Genomic DNA, 14,151 nt, shown 5'->3' on the forward strand with positions numbered 1-14,151 from the left:
GTTTTTCTGGTGCCATCAGTTAGTATTTCAAGTTTACTTTTTCAGCAGTTAGATGGCTGTTGGAATCTGTGTCCCCTAAAAAGTGCAGCTTATGCTGCAGTTGGTTAAGAAATTTTAGAAATCCTACAATAAAAATGTAAGCCTTTATGAAGTAGTTTAGACTTCTACAGCATTATCAGAAAGATGCCACTGCTGACACTGGCCATCAGCCTGCCTTATAGTTGCATTGTAGTAGCAGTGTGGAATATTAACGCAGTTGGTAAGCATGCAGTGTCTGCATGTTAGAACAGATAAAAGGGAAAGGAGACCTGCCTTATGCTTTCTTGTGAAGCTCTAGTGCAAGCAAATTTGCTTCTTGTTGGAGAAGAACTGCACTGTGTACTAGTCAGCAGCAGAGACAGGAAGGTGTACGTCAGTGCTGTGTCTGTAAGGCATTGAATTTACTTTTTTAAAAAAAGCATTCTCCTTCATATTAGTATTCAGGACTTGACTATACATTTAACTGAAGTCAACTATACATGGACAAAGCACTATTGTAATTTGCTTGTTCTAATTTTGTTGTGCCTTGTATTGTCTGTTTGTGGAAGTGCACTCATAAAAGGATCTGCATGTTGGTCCCTCTGGTGAAATGGAGTGCTGTATTTTTGATAAGGAGGGACACCACATGCAGACAGCCATGTTCCCTTTCTGACTGATACTGTTTTAAAGCAGACACCCATACAGGGGCACAGGGGATTGAGACTGGGTGGTAGGTTTTTTTTTAAAAAACTTAACACAAAAAATTAATGCAAGTAGGAGCAAGTAAAATTATAACAAAGTTCTAATTATGGACATTGTATGAACACCTATTCCTTTTGAAACTTGTGTAAGAGAAGTGATTCAACTGCTGCCTGAGTGTGTTACTTCTTCCAGTGGCTAAAATGTTTGTCTTTTACCTTCTGTTGCACATACTTGTTACAGGACTAGCATTTTCTCTTCCTTATTTTGCAGAGGCATAAATGATAAATTGAGGTACTTTGTAGTAAATTGGACCGAGATTCAGATTCTGACATGTCTGATGGTGGAATCTTTCCCTAGTGCACTGAAGATGAAGGAAAAAGTCTTCTCTTTCAGAGCATAGGAAGCATAGTGCCTTTCTTAGTAACGACCTTCAGATTTGATTGTAAGGAGTGTCTGCACAACAGATTCATCTGTGAAAAGTGCCATCTTCAGCACCTGAGCCCAAGATAAATATAATCTCAGATTTTCTAGGAATGCTAAGTAAAAAGCAAGTAGCTTAAGTAAGCACCTCCTGCATGCTTTCTCCATAGTGGTTTTGACAGCCTGACAGTCTTTTGAAAATGTACTGGCCCATCATTTTTCAAAGTTGTGTTAAAATTTTAGTGTCATGTCCCCTCTAGAGTGCCCTGTATCATCCTCCCACACCCACCCCCTGAAAAAGGAAGACATCTGGGTACTTGAAACAACAGATATTTTAATATAAGTGAAGAGTAGCAATGTCAGTTCAGTACAAGTTTGTAGTGCAAACAAAAGTTGTCCTTGGAAGAACAGTAAGTTTTGTAAACTTAGTTTCAGTTGTCATACCAATACTTTATTGTTCAAAGAAAAAAAAAACCAAACCAAAAAAACCAGTTAACATAACTAGTGTGCCTTAGAGTTTATCAAACTGCATAAAACATACAAAAATATTTCTCTGAATGCATAGACTTACTGTTATTATTACAGTCAGATCATGATTAAAGTTTTAGTCTTATCACATTAACAGTTATTCTTGGTGGAAACTAGAGCAAATAAAGCTTTTTTTAAACCAGCTGCTTCTGTAGCTGAATGTTCAGTAATTAGTGGAGGCAGTCTTTATGCTGATTTCCTAAACAAAGGAACTGAAAAGAAATTAGGTACTCTTAATTTTGAGCCATTTAACTACTACTGTTTTTCAAACAGTTATTGCACATAATCTGAACTAGCCTCCAAGCTATGCTGAAAAGATAAATGTACAATTGTTAAAAATAAAAACTCCTTTCCTGTCCTACAAGAAAAAACAAAGTGGGAGCCATAGTTAGGAAATTTTACTTCATACTGTGTCACAGTCTTGAGCTTACCAGGAGTTGAATTGGGCTTTAAAGTAGCCCAGCTCCTGGATAGAGAAGGGCCAGGACTGAGAACAGGGAGTTAACAGAGTTTAAGTAACTGGTAAGAGGTTGTATGGAGCAAGTGGGAAAGGATGATAATTATTTTGAATGCACTAAGCAAGAATTTTAAGCCTAAGTAATATGATGCAATCCTGAATCCAGAGTCAAGCATCTCTTCTGCTGGCAGAAGGGGTTTCTATGTTCTTCAGACATGCATGCTTTTACTTAGCTCACTTGGAGGAGCCACTTCAAGGATAAAGCATGTGTGCTGCAGGAAGCTAAGATAGGGTGGCAGCCATGCTGCTCCTACCAAAACATGTTGATTGTACTATTTATGGTCTGAATGTCAACACTACAATCCAGATCAACAACAACAAACGCTGCATTAGCTGTGCATTAAACTCTGCTCTAGTGCAGCTTAATAAAGCAGAGATGGAAGGAAAATCAATATTATTGGGGGCAGGGGTTGGGAAGCAGCTCAAGTCCAGAAAAAAACAAGTCCCTCATTCTTCCACCTACCCCAGTGCCCAATTAAGGTTTTCGGTGCAAAGGTCATCATTGTAGTTTTTGGTACAAAAGAAAACAAAAAGCTTCCTAAGGTGTGACTTTGCAGACGAGCATGTTAACAGGAAAAGCTGCAGGCTGTTAATACTCCAGCAATGCTGTGACTTAAATACTTTGTTCAGACTGAAAGGGAATGACGTCAAGGTGTGTTTTAATGACAACTGACTTCTGCCATTCATAAAACCACAGGTGGATGTTTTCATTACTGACTTGCTTAAGTGCAAGTTAAGCAGTCTGTAGCTTAACCAGAGTCTGGGTTGGGGTTTTTTTCCCCCCCAAAAAAATCAGTTGAAAGCACCTGGAGGCATTCAGCCCTTTTGGTACTCACGTGGCTAAAACTCTGGACACTTACGTAAAGGTGATAGTAGACTGTGCAACATGTGAAGTTACAGGTTATTTATTTGCTAATGGTGGATGTTTCCAGTTTAGTATGGCTAATCAAGAGCATGGTATGCTCCTTACAGTTGTGATACCTCAAGAGTATACTGTTGTGCTTCTGCTCCTCACACAGCAGAAGCTAACCACACGTCCTGTAACTGGTCTGAGGGTGGGCCATAAAGAAGTTACCCACCTTAACAGTACTGACTTTTGGTGTCAGTAATGCATAGTCTCCTCGCATCGTTGGGAAAACAAATAAATAAAACCATGGACAGAGATTTGTGATCTTCTCCCTAGCTCCTGAAACATAAGGGCTTTCTTTTGAAAGGGCACTTTAACTTGCTTTGTGACTTAAATGCTCCTTAATTAAGAGAGGGGCTTCCGTATTTTTTTTGTGGAGGTGGAGGGATGCCATCACTTAAGTTACAGTATTTTCATATGGGAAAGAAACATTCAAGCATGGACACTCTTACTCCACTTATTTTCAGCCCCATGAAAATTTTTCTTGTCACTTCAGAGCATTAAATATTTCTATCCCCAGCAGGCAAGACAACACATCTGGGTAAGTCTTTGTGAAGGGGCAAGAGATTAAGGACTTGCAAGTTTTACATTTTTAGAGAGCAACTGTTCATTGTATGCCAGCTACCCTCTGATGTTTAACTGAATCAGGAAGTTTAAAAACTATATATATATACACACACACACACACACATAACACACACACACACACGATTTCCTGAATCTCTTTTCCATGAGTCTTATTTGGTCAAAGAGTGGGAGTACTCAACATACTCGTCATATCAATAATTAAGTCTTTCCTGCCCTCTGTTGCCAAATACAACCAATAAACTTCATTGAAATACATTGGAAGCATGTGATTTTAGTAGACAAATGAGGTATCCCTTATCTGAATACAGTATCAAGTAAAAAAATAAAAGTAAAGGGGATATTAAATACAAAAGATAAACTATTAGTTAAAATAGTAACCCTAACAATAACTTAAGGTTTTATACACGCTTAATTCACTGCCTTCAAAAGGCAGCAGCATATAATTACCAGGTTTTCGTACAGTAGATGTATCTAGAAGAGTCAGTAAGTCAGCTTTGATGCTCTGCTGTTGTAGCACGGTCTCTCAGTCAAAGTTGATGCAGCATTTCTGAAAGGAGAGCTGTCACTTTTCACAAGAACTAACTCCAGCTCTTGGAAGTCCTGAAGTCTGGCAACATCCTTGTCCTTTTAAAGAACAGACAGAACTATGCATTCCTTCTAAACATATCTGGTTATTACTATTTATAATAATAGCTGAAGGAAGTAAAAACTAAAATGCCGGAGAGGTCACACTCGATGATAAGAATAAATGAAAGAAAAAAATCCTACTAGTATATGCTCTTTCTTTCAAAGCATGTTTGTTTGGTTTTTTTTGTTTTTTTTTTTTAACTCCTTGAACTGTACATTTTTTTCTCCTTGAACCTCATTATGATTTGACTGTGTTTGTGCATGTCACTTAACTAAGAGTTGTGACCAAATGCATTTCATTTACAGACCTCCACAATAGGTATTTTTGGAACAGAAGAGCATGTTCGTTTGTTAACAGCCTTATCTTTAAATGATTCACGTGCCAGTTTGTGGGTTTTTCCCCCCCTCACTGTTTGTTCTTTTTAGGCAAGCAAACAGTGAAGTAGTACATGGCAGTTATGTTAAAAGCACGCTAATGCACTATTTCTGATATATTTTTTTAAGAAAAAAAATCAAGCTGTAATAGTTTCGTGCACTTTAGGAGCTGAAATAGTCTTGTCTATTTTGACAAAAATATTTTTAAGTAAGTTATGATGAAGTTTTAAGTCCAACATCCTCTTGAATTTGCGAGCTTAAGTCAGTTTTTGTTTTTTAACAAGGCCATGTTTTGCCCATCTTTTTACAAAAATACCTTCTCTGATGTCTGCAAAGTGCAAAGTCAAATTAATCTCCAATTTCAATTCTTACCTTTCTTACTAGTGTATTAGGTAATTTTCTGATCTTCTCTACTTGTTCCGGATTAACACCCAATTCACAGCAACTCACTCGGAGCAGATCTTGATAGGTCAGTTCTTGTCTGTCCAGTTCAATTTCAATGAAGTCATTGTCTCTGAGATTCTGGACTCTCACCTTAAGCACAAGTTCTGATTGAAAAAAAGATTAAAAGGATTTTTCCTCAAAAAAAAAAAAAAAAGTCAACCCAAACCTAACATTGAAGTATTTACTATTATCTTTTGAATTCAGGTTTTATAATACCATACCTATTATCTCACTGAGAAATACTGTACAGTTAATAGAAGCTTCCATTTCAACAGCAAGAAATACACAGGGGAACCATGTTTACAATGTTAAAATCCGATCCATCCAGTCACAAAGTCATTACCAGAGATGCATTTGATGCTATATTATATAGTGCAAAATTTGAATTTTTATGTTGCTTGGACTGATCTTTCCACTGTTTTGCAAAGTATTACTATGTTTAAAATACAGTATAACAGTTATTTTACTTAGCAGGGCAGAAAAAAATAGTCCTGGGTACTTTTGGCTGAAGAATTCAACATCTCTGCCTCTATTCCACGAGTCTGAAAATAGAATGATTCTTTATCTTTCACCCATTAATAAAAACATGGAACCGAAATACAATAGACGGATGGGAAATTACTCTTCATTACCTTGCATGTTATATGGGAAAGTTCCAGTAAAGAAAAAGGGCTGAAACGTCGGCGCGGGACCTGTAGGTGAACTGTCGCTTTGCAGAGGTACAGCCTGTTTGGATGCTACCGGAGAGAACAGACCTCTGCTGTGAGGCAAGGGCGGCTGGCAAACGGGGCCGTTCTGTACTTCAGGCTTGATGGATTTTGGTGCTGCGATAGTTGCTGACAGGGCGGGCAGCTGTTCTGCAGCGTCTAGTGCAGGGAAATCATCTTCGCTGTTGCATGACGTAGGTGTGCGTATGCTTTCAACCTGAGTTGCTGATGAACAAGGACTAGTTTCACACTGGGAAGCAGAAGAGGTGGAAGCACTTTCATTCTGGGATTCTGCCAAGCTGTCTGGAATGCTTTCTTCAGTGTAAACGTAAGGGAACGGCGGGTTGGCCAAGTAGTTTGCAACAATTGGCAAACTTAAATCCTTCACTCCTTGACATTCAGGTTCTTCCTCTATTAATGAAGTTCAAAAATGGGGGGTAGGGGAATGAAGAGAGAAAAAACCCACCACGTTATTGGATAGATCTTTCTCATTTTGAATATAGTTAGTTTTTCATTGTGTCTTAAAACTACATCACATTCTGAGGTAATCAAAGGATGATACTAATGTATCATAAGCATGAAAGACCTGGAAAGCAAGTAGCTGTGAAATGAAAGAAAAATATACAAATTTCTACAATGTATTGTGTTTTTTAAAAGCAAAGTGGGAAAAAAATAACTGTATGACCCGTAGTTCTTCACTAAATCTCATTTTACAATGGTTTCAGTAACACTGCTGTAAACAGTTTATTATGACCCATGCCAACAAATGAAACCAAGTATTTCTTCAGGTAAGTCACAATTTAACAGAATACTCAAGCCAACTCTTCTCTGGCTTAAATGACTGCAGTAAATGACATTCTTGCCTGACTGAGAATTACAGGACATTAATATTAATGTCAAAGCAGTTCAGAAAGATTGTTCAATAGCACTACACTTCCAGAATAAAAAACATTTAGGAGAATATAAATGATATGTCTTTATTCCCCAGGAAACACATGAAAGCTTAACAGACAGAAAAATAAGGCAACTATGAACAGCATTCATTCACACATACTCTTGACAGTTTAGATTTTTAAAACAGAACGCAAGTCATTTGCCATGAACTATGTCCAAGAGATGAGCACCTTGCTCAAAGAAAACAAAAATGCTCATGCAAAGAGCATGGCATCTTTCAGTTGTGGCTGTCGTCACCTTACTCATGATTTAGCTGCAACTTCATCTAAGATAACTGCACTGTTGATGTAAGAGTATATAATTGTGGAGAGCAATTTGAGAAGATCAACATTTCCAAAGGTGAAGCACTTAAAAATTTTAATCTGGAGCACAGTACCTAGATGCTGGTGGAAATAGGCACTGGCAGCGTTCAAGGAGTGACACATCCATCTAGGTTTGCTGTGCATATGAAAAGTGTAAGATGACAGAATTATGGGGCAAAAAATTAATCATACTGCAAGTCACAGTATAACAAGATGCTCAGAAGCCTTAAGTTCTGAAATGCTGCAGTTGTTTTGAGTGGATTTGTAAGATTTCTTACAGTCAGACAACAGTCAAATTGTACAATTCTGAAAGCCTCCATTTGCAGCCTGCATGCTACCTTCTGCTTAATGAGAGCAAATGGGACTGACTGCAGCAGCACACTTCCCAAAGTATACAGCTCTTCAATCTCTTGATGACACAGCTCAGAATAAAAGGCCTTCCTACCTGAAATGCCCACGTCTATTTCCCTGAGCATGGATTACAGTTATAAATCGGCGCTATCTAATGAGATACAATAGTCCTAGGCAAAGTTTTGTCAATCTACTGCCTCAGATAAAAGCACTAAAAATGCTTTTCTCTTTAGACCAAGAATTCTAGATGACTTTTAAGATGGGAACGGTACCTCCCAAAATCTTCCGGATGTCTGGTTTCGAAGTTAACTGTGCAGCCAGCTCTCCTTTAGCCGTGAGGATCTGCTTATCTGCACCAGCACCCAGCAGGCAGGACACCACTTGAGCATGGTTCCGCTTACAGGCCCAGTGCAAACAGGTCCTGCGGGGAAGGAAGCAGAGGGATTGCGCCGTCAGCCTCAGATCTGTATCGCCCCGGCTCCTCCTAACATGCCCATCCTAATTCACCTGAGTTGCATGTAGAGCGACAATAAATAACCGGGAGTGAAGTTTCTTTCATTGCATCACTTTTAAAAAGCGATGAATCTACTGTCAGTTCCGCTGGGCAAGGCCCTCCTTTGCCTCGCTAGAGTGTAAAGAGTGACTCTCCACCACTGTCCTAACTGTGTTGGTGGACACAGCGACTTCAGAAGAGGTCCTCCAGCAAACCCGTAGTGACGAGTGGAAGGAGGGTGGCCTCCTTTAATGATGATCCTCTTTAGGAGTAAATCTCAAAGCCTCCCGAGATTAGCATTTCCTTTTTTGTCAACAGGAAAACTAAGAAACACGAGAGCTGCATCCTCAAAGCAGCTCTCCCCTAGGTCTAAGGAGGGGTGCCCAGCCTCACATGGGGACCCCCCCAGCACAACACACGTCTGCCCCAACACCCCGTGCAAGGCAAGGGCAGGGCCAGTCCCGTCCCGTCCCCCCCCCCCCCCCCCCCCCCCCGCCTCCCCAGCAGGGAGCCGGGCCCGACAGCAAGCCCGAGCTCCGGGCCTGCCTCCGCGAACGGGCAGCCCGACCCCCTCCCCGGGAGGAGGCACTTACTCCCCTCCCCGCCGCAGGGCGCTGGGACCCCGGCGTCGACTCCCGCCCCCGGCCCTGCCCGGCCGCCCCCGGCGCCCCTCACCAGCCGTTGATCTCGTTGCGGGAGTTGATGTCCGCCCCCGCGCCCAGCAGCCGCCGCACCTCCTCCACGTCCCCCAGCGCCGCCGCCTCCCGCAGCCGCTCCTCCAGCTCCCGCGCCTCCGCGGCGCCGCTCATCGCCGATGCCCGGGGCCGGCAGACGCCAGGCAGGGCACCCCCCGCCGCCGCCACCGCCACCACCTCGGCCCGGCTGCGGCCGGCCGCTGCAGCCCCTCCCCGCCGCGGCGGGGCGGCCGGAGCCCGTCACGAGGTGGCGAGGGGACGGCGGGCCGGGCGGCCTCCTCAGCGCCGCGCCGCCGGGCCCTCTGCGCCCCGCCGCCCGCCGCCCCGGCCCTTCGCTCCGGCGGGCGCCCTCACGGCCGCCGCCATTTTGTGCCCGCGGCCGGGGCGGGGTGCGGGCCGCGCCAGGGCTTGCCGCGGCCGCTGTGCCTCCCCAGGGGAATGCCCGAGGGCAGAGCGGGCTGGAAGGGAACCCACCCGCGGGCGTTGGGGTGACGCAGGGGCACGGACGGGGTGAAAACACCAAAACTGAAGCGTTTCCTCTCAAGGTCTCCTGCCGCCCTCGCCTGCCGCCCTGCCCGGCAAACAGCCCCAGCCCCGCGCGGAGGTTTGAGGGGAGACGGCTCCTGGGAGAAGAAGGAAGAAGCCGCTTTTCAAAATTGCCTGTCCGGCAAAGGCACGTCAAGCCGGCTTTGCCCGCTTTTTAACTGTCTGAGCCGCCGCAGCCTGGCTCCGGCCTTGAAGCCTCAAGGCCGCCACGGGCAGGGGCCGGGCAGGTGCCATGAGGACGGGTTCCAACGCTGTGGGCCGGCAGCGAAACCTGCCCGGGGTTCCCCGGGCACCCCCAGCCCTGGCACCCCTAATTCCCAGCCCTTGCCTCTCTGGGTCTTAATTAAATCACTGTGGCATGTGTTGGGGAGCTCTTTTTCTATTTTGGCATCAGTGTCTGCCACCAATCAGAAACTTGCACTAAGCTGTTGTTTTTTTTTTTTTCCATTGCCTCTCTTTTATTGCTCACTTTTCTTATTAGTGACATTATTTTTAACCTACTGTTTAATTTAGGACTTGAGTTGCAGTCGCTTTGGACTGTGTTCCTGCTGTGGCAGTTGTGGCAATTATGTGAAGATTATGCCTGCAGCATGTACAGTCCAAACAGTTCCTGAATATCTATCAATATAAATGAAGCTTCAAAACACAGAAAAAGAGGGACAATCATCCTCCTTTTAATCAGTGGGGAGAGGCTGAAGCCCACGGGCCAGACCTTTCTGTTTCTCTTAAGTGAGAGCCCAGCATCCCTGCAAACCGCCGTTGTGAACTCAGGAGGGACACGCACAAACAGTGGTGACATTTTTAACTAGCATGACAAAGGTTACACAGTGACTCAGTGGCAATTTTTTAACACCAGATCACATGCTGTTGGTCTCATGAAACAGACTGCAAGAGGCTGAGCAAAACGTTTGCCCAGCTCATACCAAGAGACACGACCAACTGTATGAGAAAAAATTTGATTTAGAAGATGGTTTGCAAACAAGATTTATGCGGCGACAACTGCAAATTCAAACCTCAGAGACCTGGAAGACCAGCCTTCAACTGGATGCTGCTGTGACCTAGATCTTTTTAACTTGCTGTCCAAAATGATCACGCTTTTTAGCCCATGATCTCTTTTGTCTGTTTTCAGCACCTGTGGCATAAAGTTGGTAAAACAAAGACAAGGCACACAAATGTGGAGACCTGGTAATACGTTCAAGGAAGCAGAACGCTTTTTCACATAATGTGAAAGCTTTACGTCCCAACTTGTTAAATCTGGAAAAATCCAATAGGATAAAAAGTGGCAAAATAGCCTTTTCCAAAGTCCTATGTGACATCTCTCAGACCGATGGGGAAAAGCTATCCAGGAGACAAGTGCAGAAGTAGGCCTAAAACCAGAAACACAGACCCTAGTTCATCAGTAAAACTGCACAGTGCCACTAGATGTCACGGTGGAACAGCAAGAGGAGCCCGCAGTGTGGCTTTGTGCTTCTTGCTGTAATTGTAAAGTGCCTTTAAATTTGTCTCGGCACATCCATAGTGCCTCCATACAGCTTTGAGCCTGCGGATTTCAAAGCTCTGTGCAGTGCGAAGGGACATTATGCAATGTTTCAACAACAAGCACAGGGAAGCCCTGTGCAGTGAGCTGATTTCTTTAGGCTTGTGGGACTTTTTTTTCTCCCCCCCCCCCCCCCCCCCCCCTTCAGCTCCTCTCCCAAGGCCACACCAGGGCTTTTAAGGACTCGAAGCCAGCGGGCGATGCACTGAGACGGTCTCTCTCACGCTCTCTTGGGATGAGTATCCTACACTGTCGTGCTTGTGCCAAGCCCTGTTAAATGCAACTCGGGTTCACCATTGCTTAGTTACACAACGTACTTCTCCCTGGAGTCATAAGATTTCCTCCTGCAAGAAGGACTGTGTAGAAGAGGATTAGCAGCGAGTTCACTTGATTCGAAACTCCGCTGCTGCCATGAGCCTTCCTGCTCGTGCCTCGCGCGTGGAGCCTCAGACTCCCTCGCACGCGTTGCACCCTCCCTGCTTATCGGCACTAGCGTTTGCACACACCAAAACCGAGCAAAGCCAAAACCATGTTCTTTCCCTGATCCTTCCCTCCCCTTTCCCATATGGCAGCTGGGTTTGTGCCCATACTTGGCAAGCCCACACGATGCCTGTACCTGTGCGGGGCACACGTGCGTACATCTCCCTACCGAGAGCAGCGGGGGCTGCGTAGGTCCGGATGCAGAGAGGCAGATGCCGGCAGAGGGCTGGCCATCGCCTTTGGAAGCGGCTGGGAATCGCACCCAGTGCTGCGTGCTCATGGCTCGGCTGCGCAAAAGTGAGCAGTCACTTTGCCTCCCAAATGTGCCTGCTAAATGTCCTTGGGCCTTCAGCAGGAACATGCTGAGCTCTGAGCCACAACGAGAGTGTGTGTGTGTGTGTGTGTGTGTGTAGCCCAGATAAGTGATATTTGTTTTCTTTGTGATTTACAGGTGCTCAGTGCTCCCTGTGCGTTCACCACCCAAGGGGGAAGGATACCAACCAGCCTTGGGCACAGCCCTGACAGCCTGAAGGCATCGCTGGGAACGCTGGGGCATGCCTGGCAGTGCAGAGCCAGCGCTTAGCTGTTACATGCTTGGACATCCTGCTGCTGCTTGGGGTAACCACAAGGAAGAGTTGGGCCATTCTTTGTCCTCAGAGCAAGTTTTCCAGATTTTATTGGTTTAGTTTTAATATCTGTCTTTTTGCAAGCTTCCGACTGTGACTGACCCTCTGGATTGGTTCTTTTCTCCTTTTTTGGAGAAACCATGGTCTGTCTGTTTGCTCTTTGCTGCTGTTTTTTTTAAGGCTTAGGAAGTTTTTCACTCCCTTTGCATTTCAGGTTTCATTGCCCAACTCCTTTAACCAAGTTCTCAGTAATTTAAAATGATTATTAAACATTGTTTTAAAGGCTTAATTCCCAGTTACACAGTGATACAGCTGTACAATTTTACTTGAAACACCCAGTCCCCACCCAGCCCACCACAATAATGTTTCTGGCAATTTCAACCAACCCTGCACTTGTGTAAGAGTATTAGAAATAAGATTTAGGGATATTTGGAAACCTTAAACTTTATATTTAATGTGCATGCACACACAGAGAAAGATTTAAAGCCGTTATGGCATTAAGGCTCAGGGAAATGGCAGGACTGGTGGAGAATAAAGATGGAATGAATTAAAAGTCAAGCCCAATATTCACCTAGATTTAAACTAATCTATACTGCTTACTTTGGGCTTTTCAATAAGTGTTTGAATGCAGAGAAGACAATTTCAGAGGTGGAATCAAAGTCACATGGGAGAAGCAGTTTATAGTATACCAGTTTTTGTGTTGACCCCATGGAAGTCCCTGCGTGAGAGTTTGTAGGTGAATTAGCTTAAATTCGAAGCTCCACATTATCAGGTCTGAGCCTGCGTCACCCAAACGCTCGCTTCATGCCCCTGGGAAGAAACATGCAGCACAGAAGCTGATTCATCTCATCCTGGGGCAGGTGTCTAAGAATAGTGCAGACTAATCATCCTCTGGAGATGCCTATTGTGTTCTACCTGCTGTCAAAGGAGCCAAAGGTAACGAGCTGTGAACCCAGTAATTTCCAGCTGTCTAGTGTCAGGCAAGATGAGCACCTGGGGCAGGGTGGCTGGGGCCCTACCTTTAGCTTCTCTATTCTTGATGAGAGAGATAAATCCTTCCAAGTGAATTGCAAAGTTGCAGGGAACTCACCGATCATCTTTCTTTTGACTTTAAATCATGGCTCTTTTCACCATCACCTGGTGATTACCAGGCAGGAACTGCAACACTGGTAGTGGTACAGAGGGCTGGGATTTAGGACATGTTTTAGCCACCTGGAGCTTCCCTGAATCACAGTACAACCAGCTATCCCATGGATTTTCAGCCCTGCTGAGCATCCCACAGGGGCTTGAGGGGAACCTGAGTGCCTAAGAAAGAGGTTTTTCAGCAGGTGTGAGCACATAGACATGCACACGGATGTACATGCCTGCAGCATGGAGTTAAATTTGATGGGAGGGGTTGGAAAATGGCATTGATATTTGGGGGAATGGTTATCTGCAGGGGAAGGATCTGCTCAGGCAGTCAAATCCCTTTAGAAATCAGGCATGGTGCGCAGCTGATTCTTTTCATTAATATAACATTGTTCCTATTTGTAGGACAAATAAATAATTTCTGAACAAACAAGTCAGGAAACTGGAACCTGAGGGGGGTGGTACATCAGCTCGTGATTAAGAAGTCCAATAGATTTTGATAACAACTGGAAATTGTTCAGCGGATTAGTGTTTAAAGCCAGTTTGGCTTGAAGTAATGACAAGCCTGAGCTGCAGTGCCATGGATCCAAACTTCTGCTGCTGAGGGTTGTTGTTGTTTGTGTTGCAGTGGTGGGTAGGGTCCCCAGGCGTGAGCCCAGTCCCCTCTGAGCTAAGAGATGTCCTAACCCAGAAAACTGAGCAGACAAGGGGCCGCCTTTGTTTTTTCTCCAGGTATCTGGCTGCATTCCTCTCTGCCTGTGTCTGTCATCCCTCACTTTGCTCTCCCAAGCCACGAAACGGGATCACCGTGGGGACATAGGGCAAATGTATGTAGTTGCCCGACGCATGCGTAGGGCCATGTCCTATCTAGGTGTTCAGAGCCAAAAGGCGTCTGTGGATCTCGTCCCAGTTCATCTCCCACGGGAGCTGACTCCTGTGGAAAGTGCACAGGCTGTTAACAAGATGATGGAGATGGTTCACTTGCATGCCTAAGAAAAAAATTTTCATGCTAAAACAAGGTCTACATTTGTTTCTGCAGGGCTTTTTTCTTTAGAAGAAGCTGGCACCATGCAGGAGACCAGATCAAGGTGTCTGGATTCTCCTTAGGTTGTGTTTTGGCCATCAAGGAGAAAGCCACAAATGCAAATCATAACTGGTTACACTTAGGGGCTATGCCCTGTGCACTCTTCATGGTCCTGAGACATG

At 44.6% G+C, this 14,151-nt stretch overlaps 1 protein-coding gene across 2 annotated transcripts; it reads right to left on the minus strand.

Moving 5' to 3' along the window:
* Positions 1–1,454: 1,454 nt before the first annotated feature.
* LOC126043426 (ankyrin repeat domain-containing protein 40-like) lies at positions 1,455–9,218 on the minus strand. 2 transcript variants are annotated; one of them, XM_049811821.1, is made up of 6 exons: positions 8,609–9,218; positions 7,713–7,861; positions 5,759–6,244; positions 5,055–5,230; positions 4,128–4,304; positions 1,455–1,880 (listed from the first exon to the last, which is right to left on the minus strand). In XM_049811821.1, exons 1-5 carry the CDS (start codon positions 8,740–8,742, stop codon positions 4,161–4,163), a joined length of 1,089 nt encoding a protein of 362 aa, XP_049667778.1. In that variant the 5' UTR covers positions 8,743–9,218; the 3' UTR covers positions 1,455–1,880; positions 4,128–4,160. The 2 variants fall into 2 exon arrangements, with proteins under 2 accessions (XP_049667778.1, XP_049667777.1); XM_049811820.1 differs by having other exon boundaries at positions 1,455–4,304.
* Between the last annotated feature and the right edge of the window lie 4,933 nt (positions 9,219–14,151).

The sequence above is a fragment of the Accipiter gentilis genome, chromosome 10, assembly GCF_929443795.1.
Source record: "Accipiter gentilis chromosome 10, bAccGen1.1, whole genome shotgun sequence".
NCBI lineage: Eukaryota > Metazoa > Chordata > Aves > Accipitriformes > Accipitridae > Astur > Astur gentilis.

Excerpts from the sequence above, each read along its gene's own strand:
- LOC126043426 (XM_049811821.1), bottom strand. The coding sequence starts at position 8,742 with ATGAGCGGCGCCGCGGAGGCGCGGGAGCTGGAGGAGCGGCTGCGGGAG. Across the intron at positions 7,862-8,608 it reads CGCAACGAGATCAACGGCTG|GACCTGTTTGCACTGGGCCT; the intron begins GTGAGGGGCGCC and ends CCTTCCCCGCAG. Across the intron at positions 4,305-5,054 it reads CTAATACACTAGTAAGAAAG|GACAAGGATGTTGCCAGACT; the intron begins GTAAGAATTGAA and ends GTTCTTTAAAAG.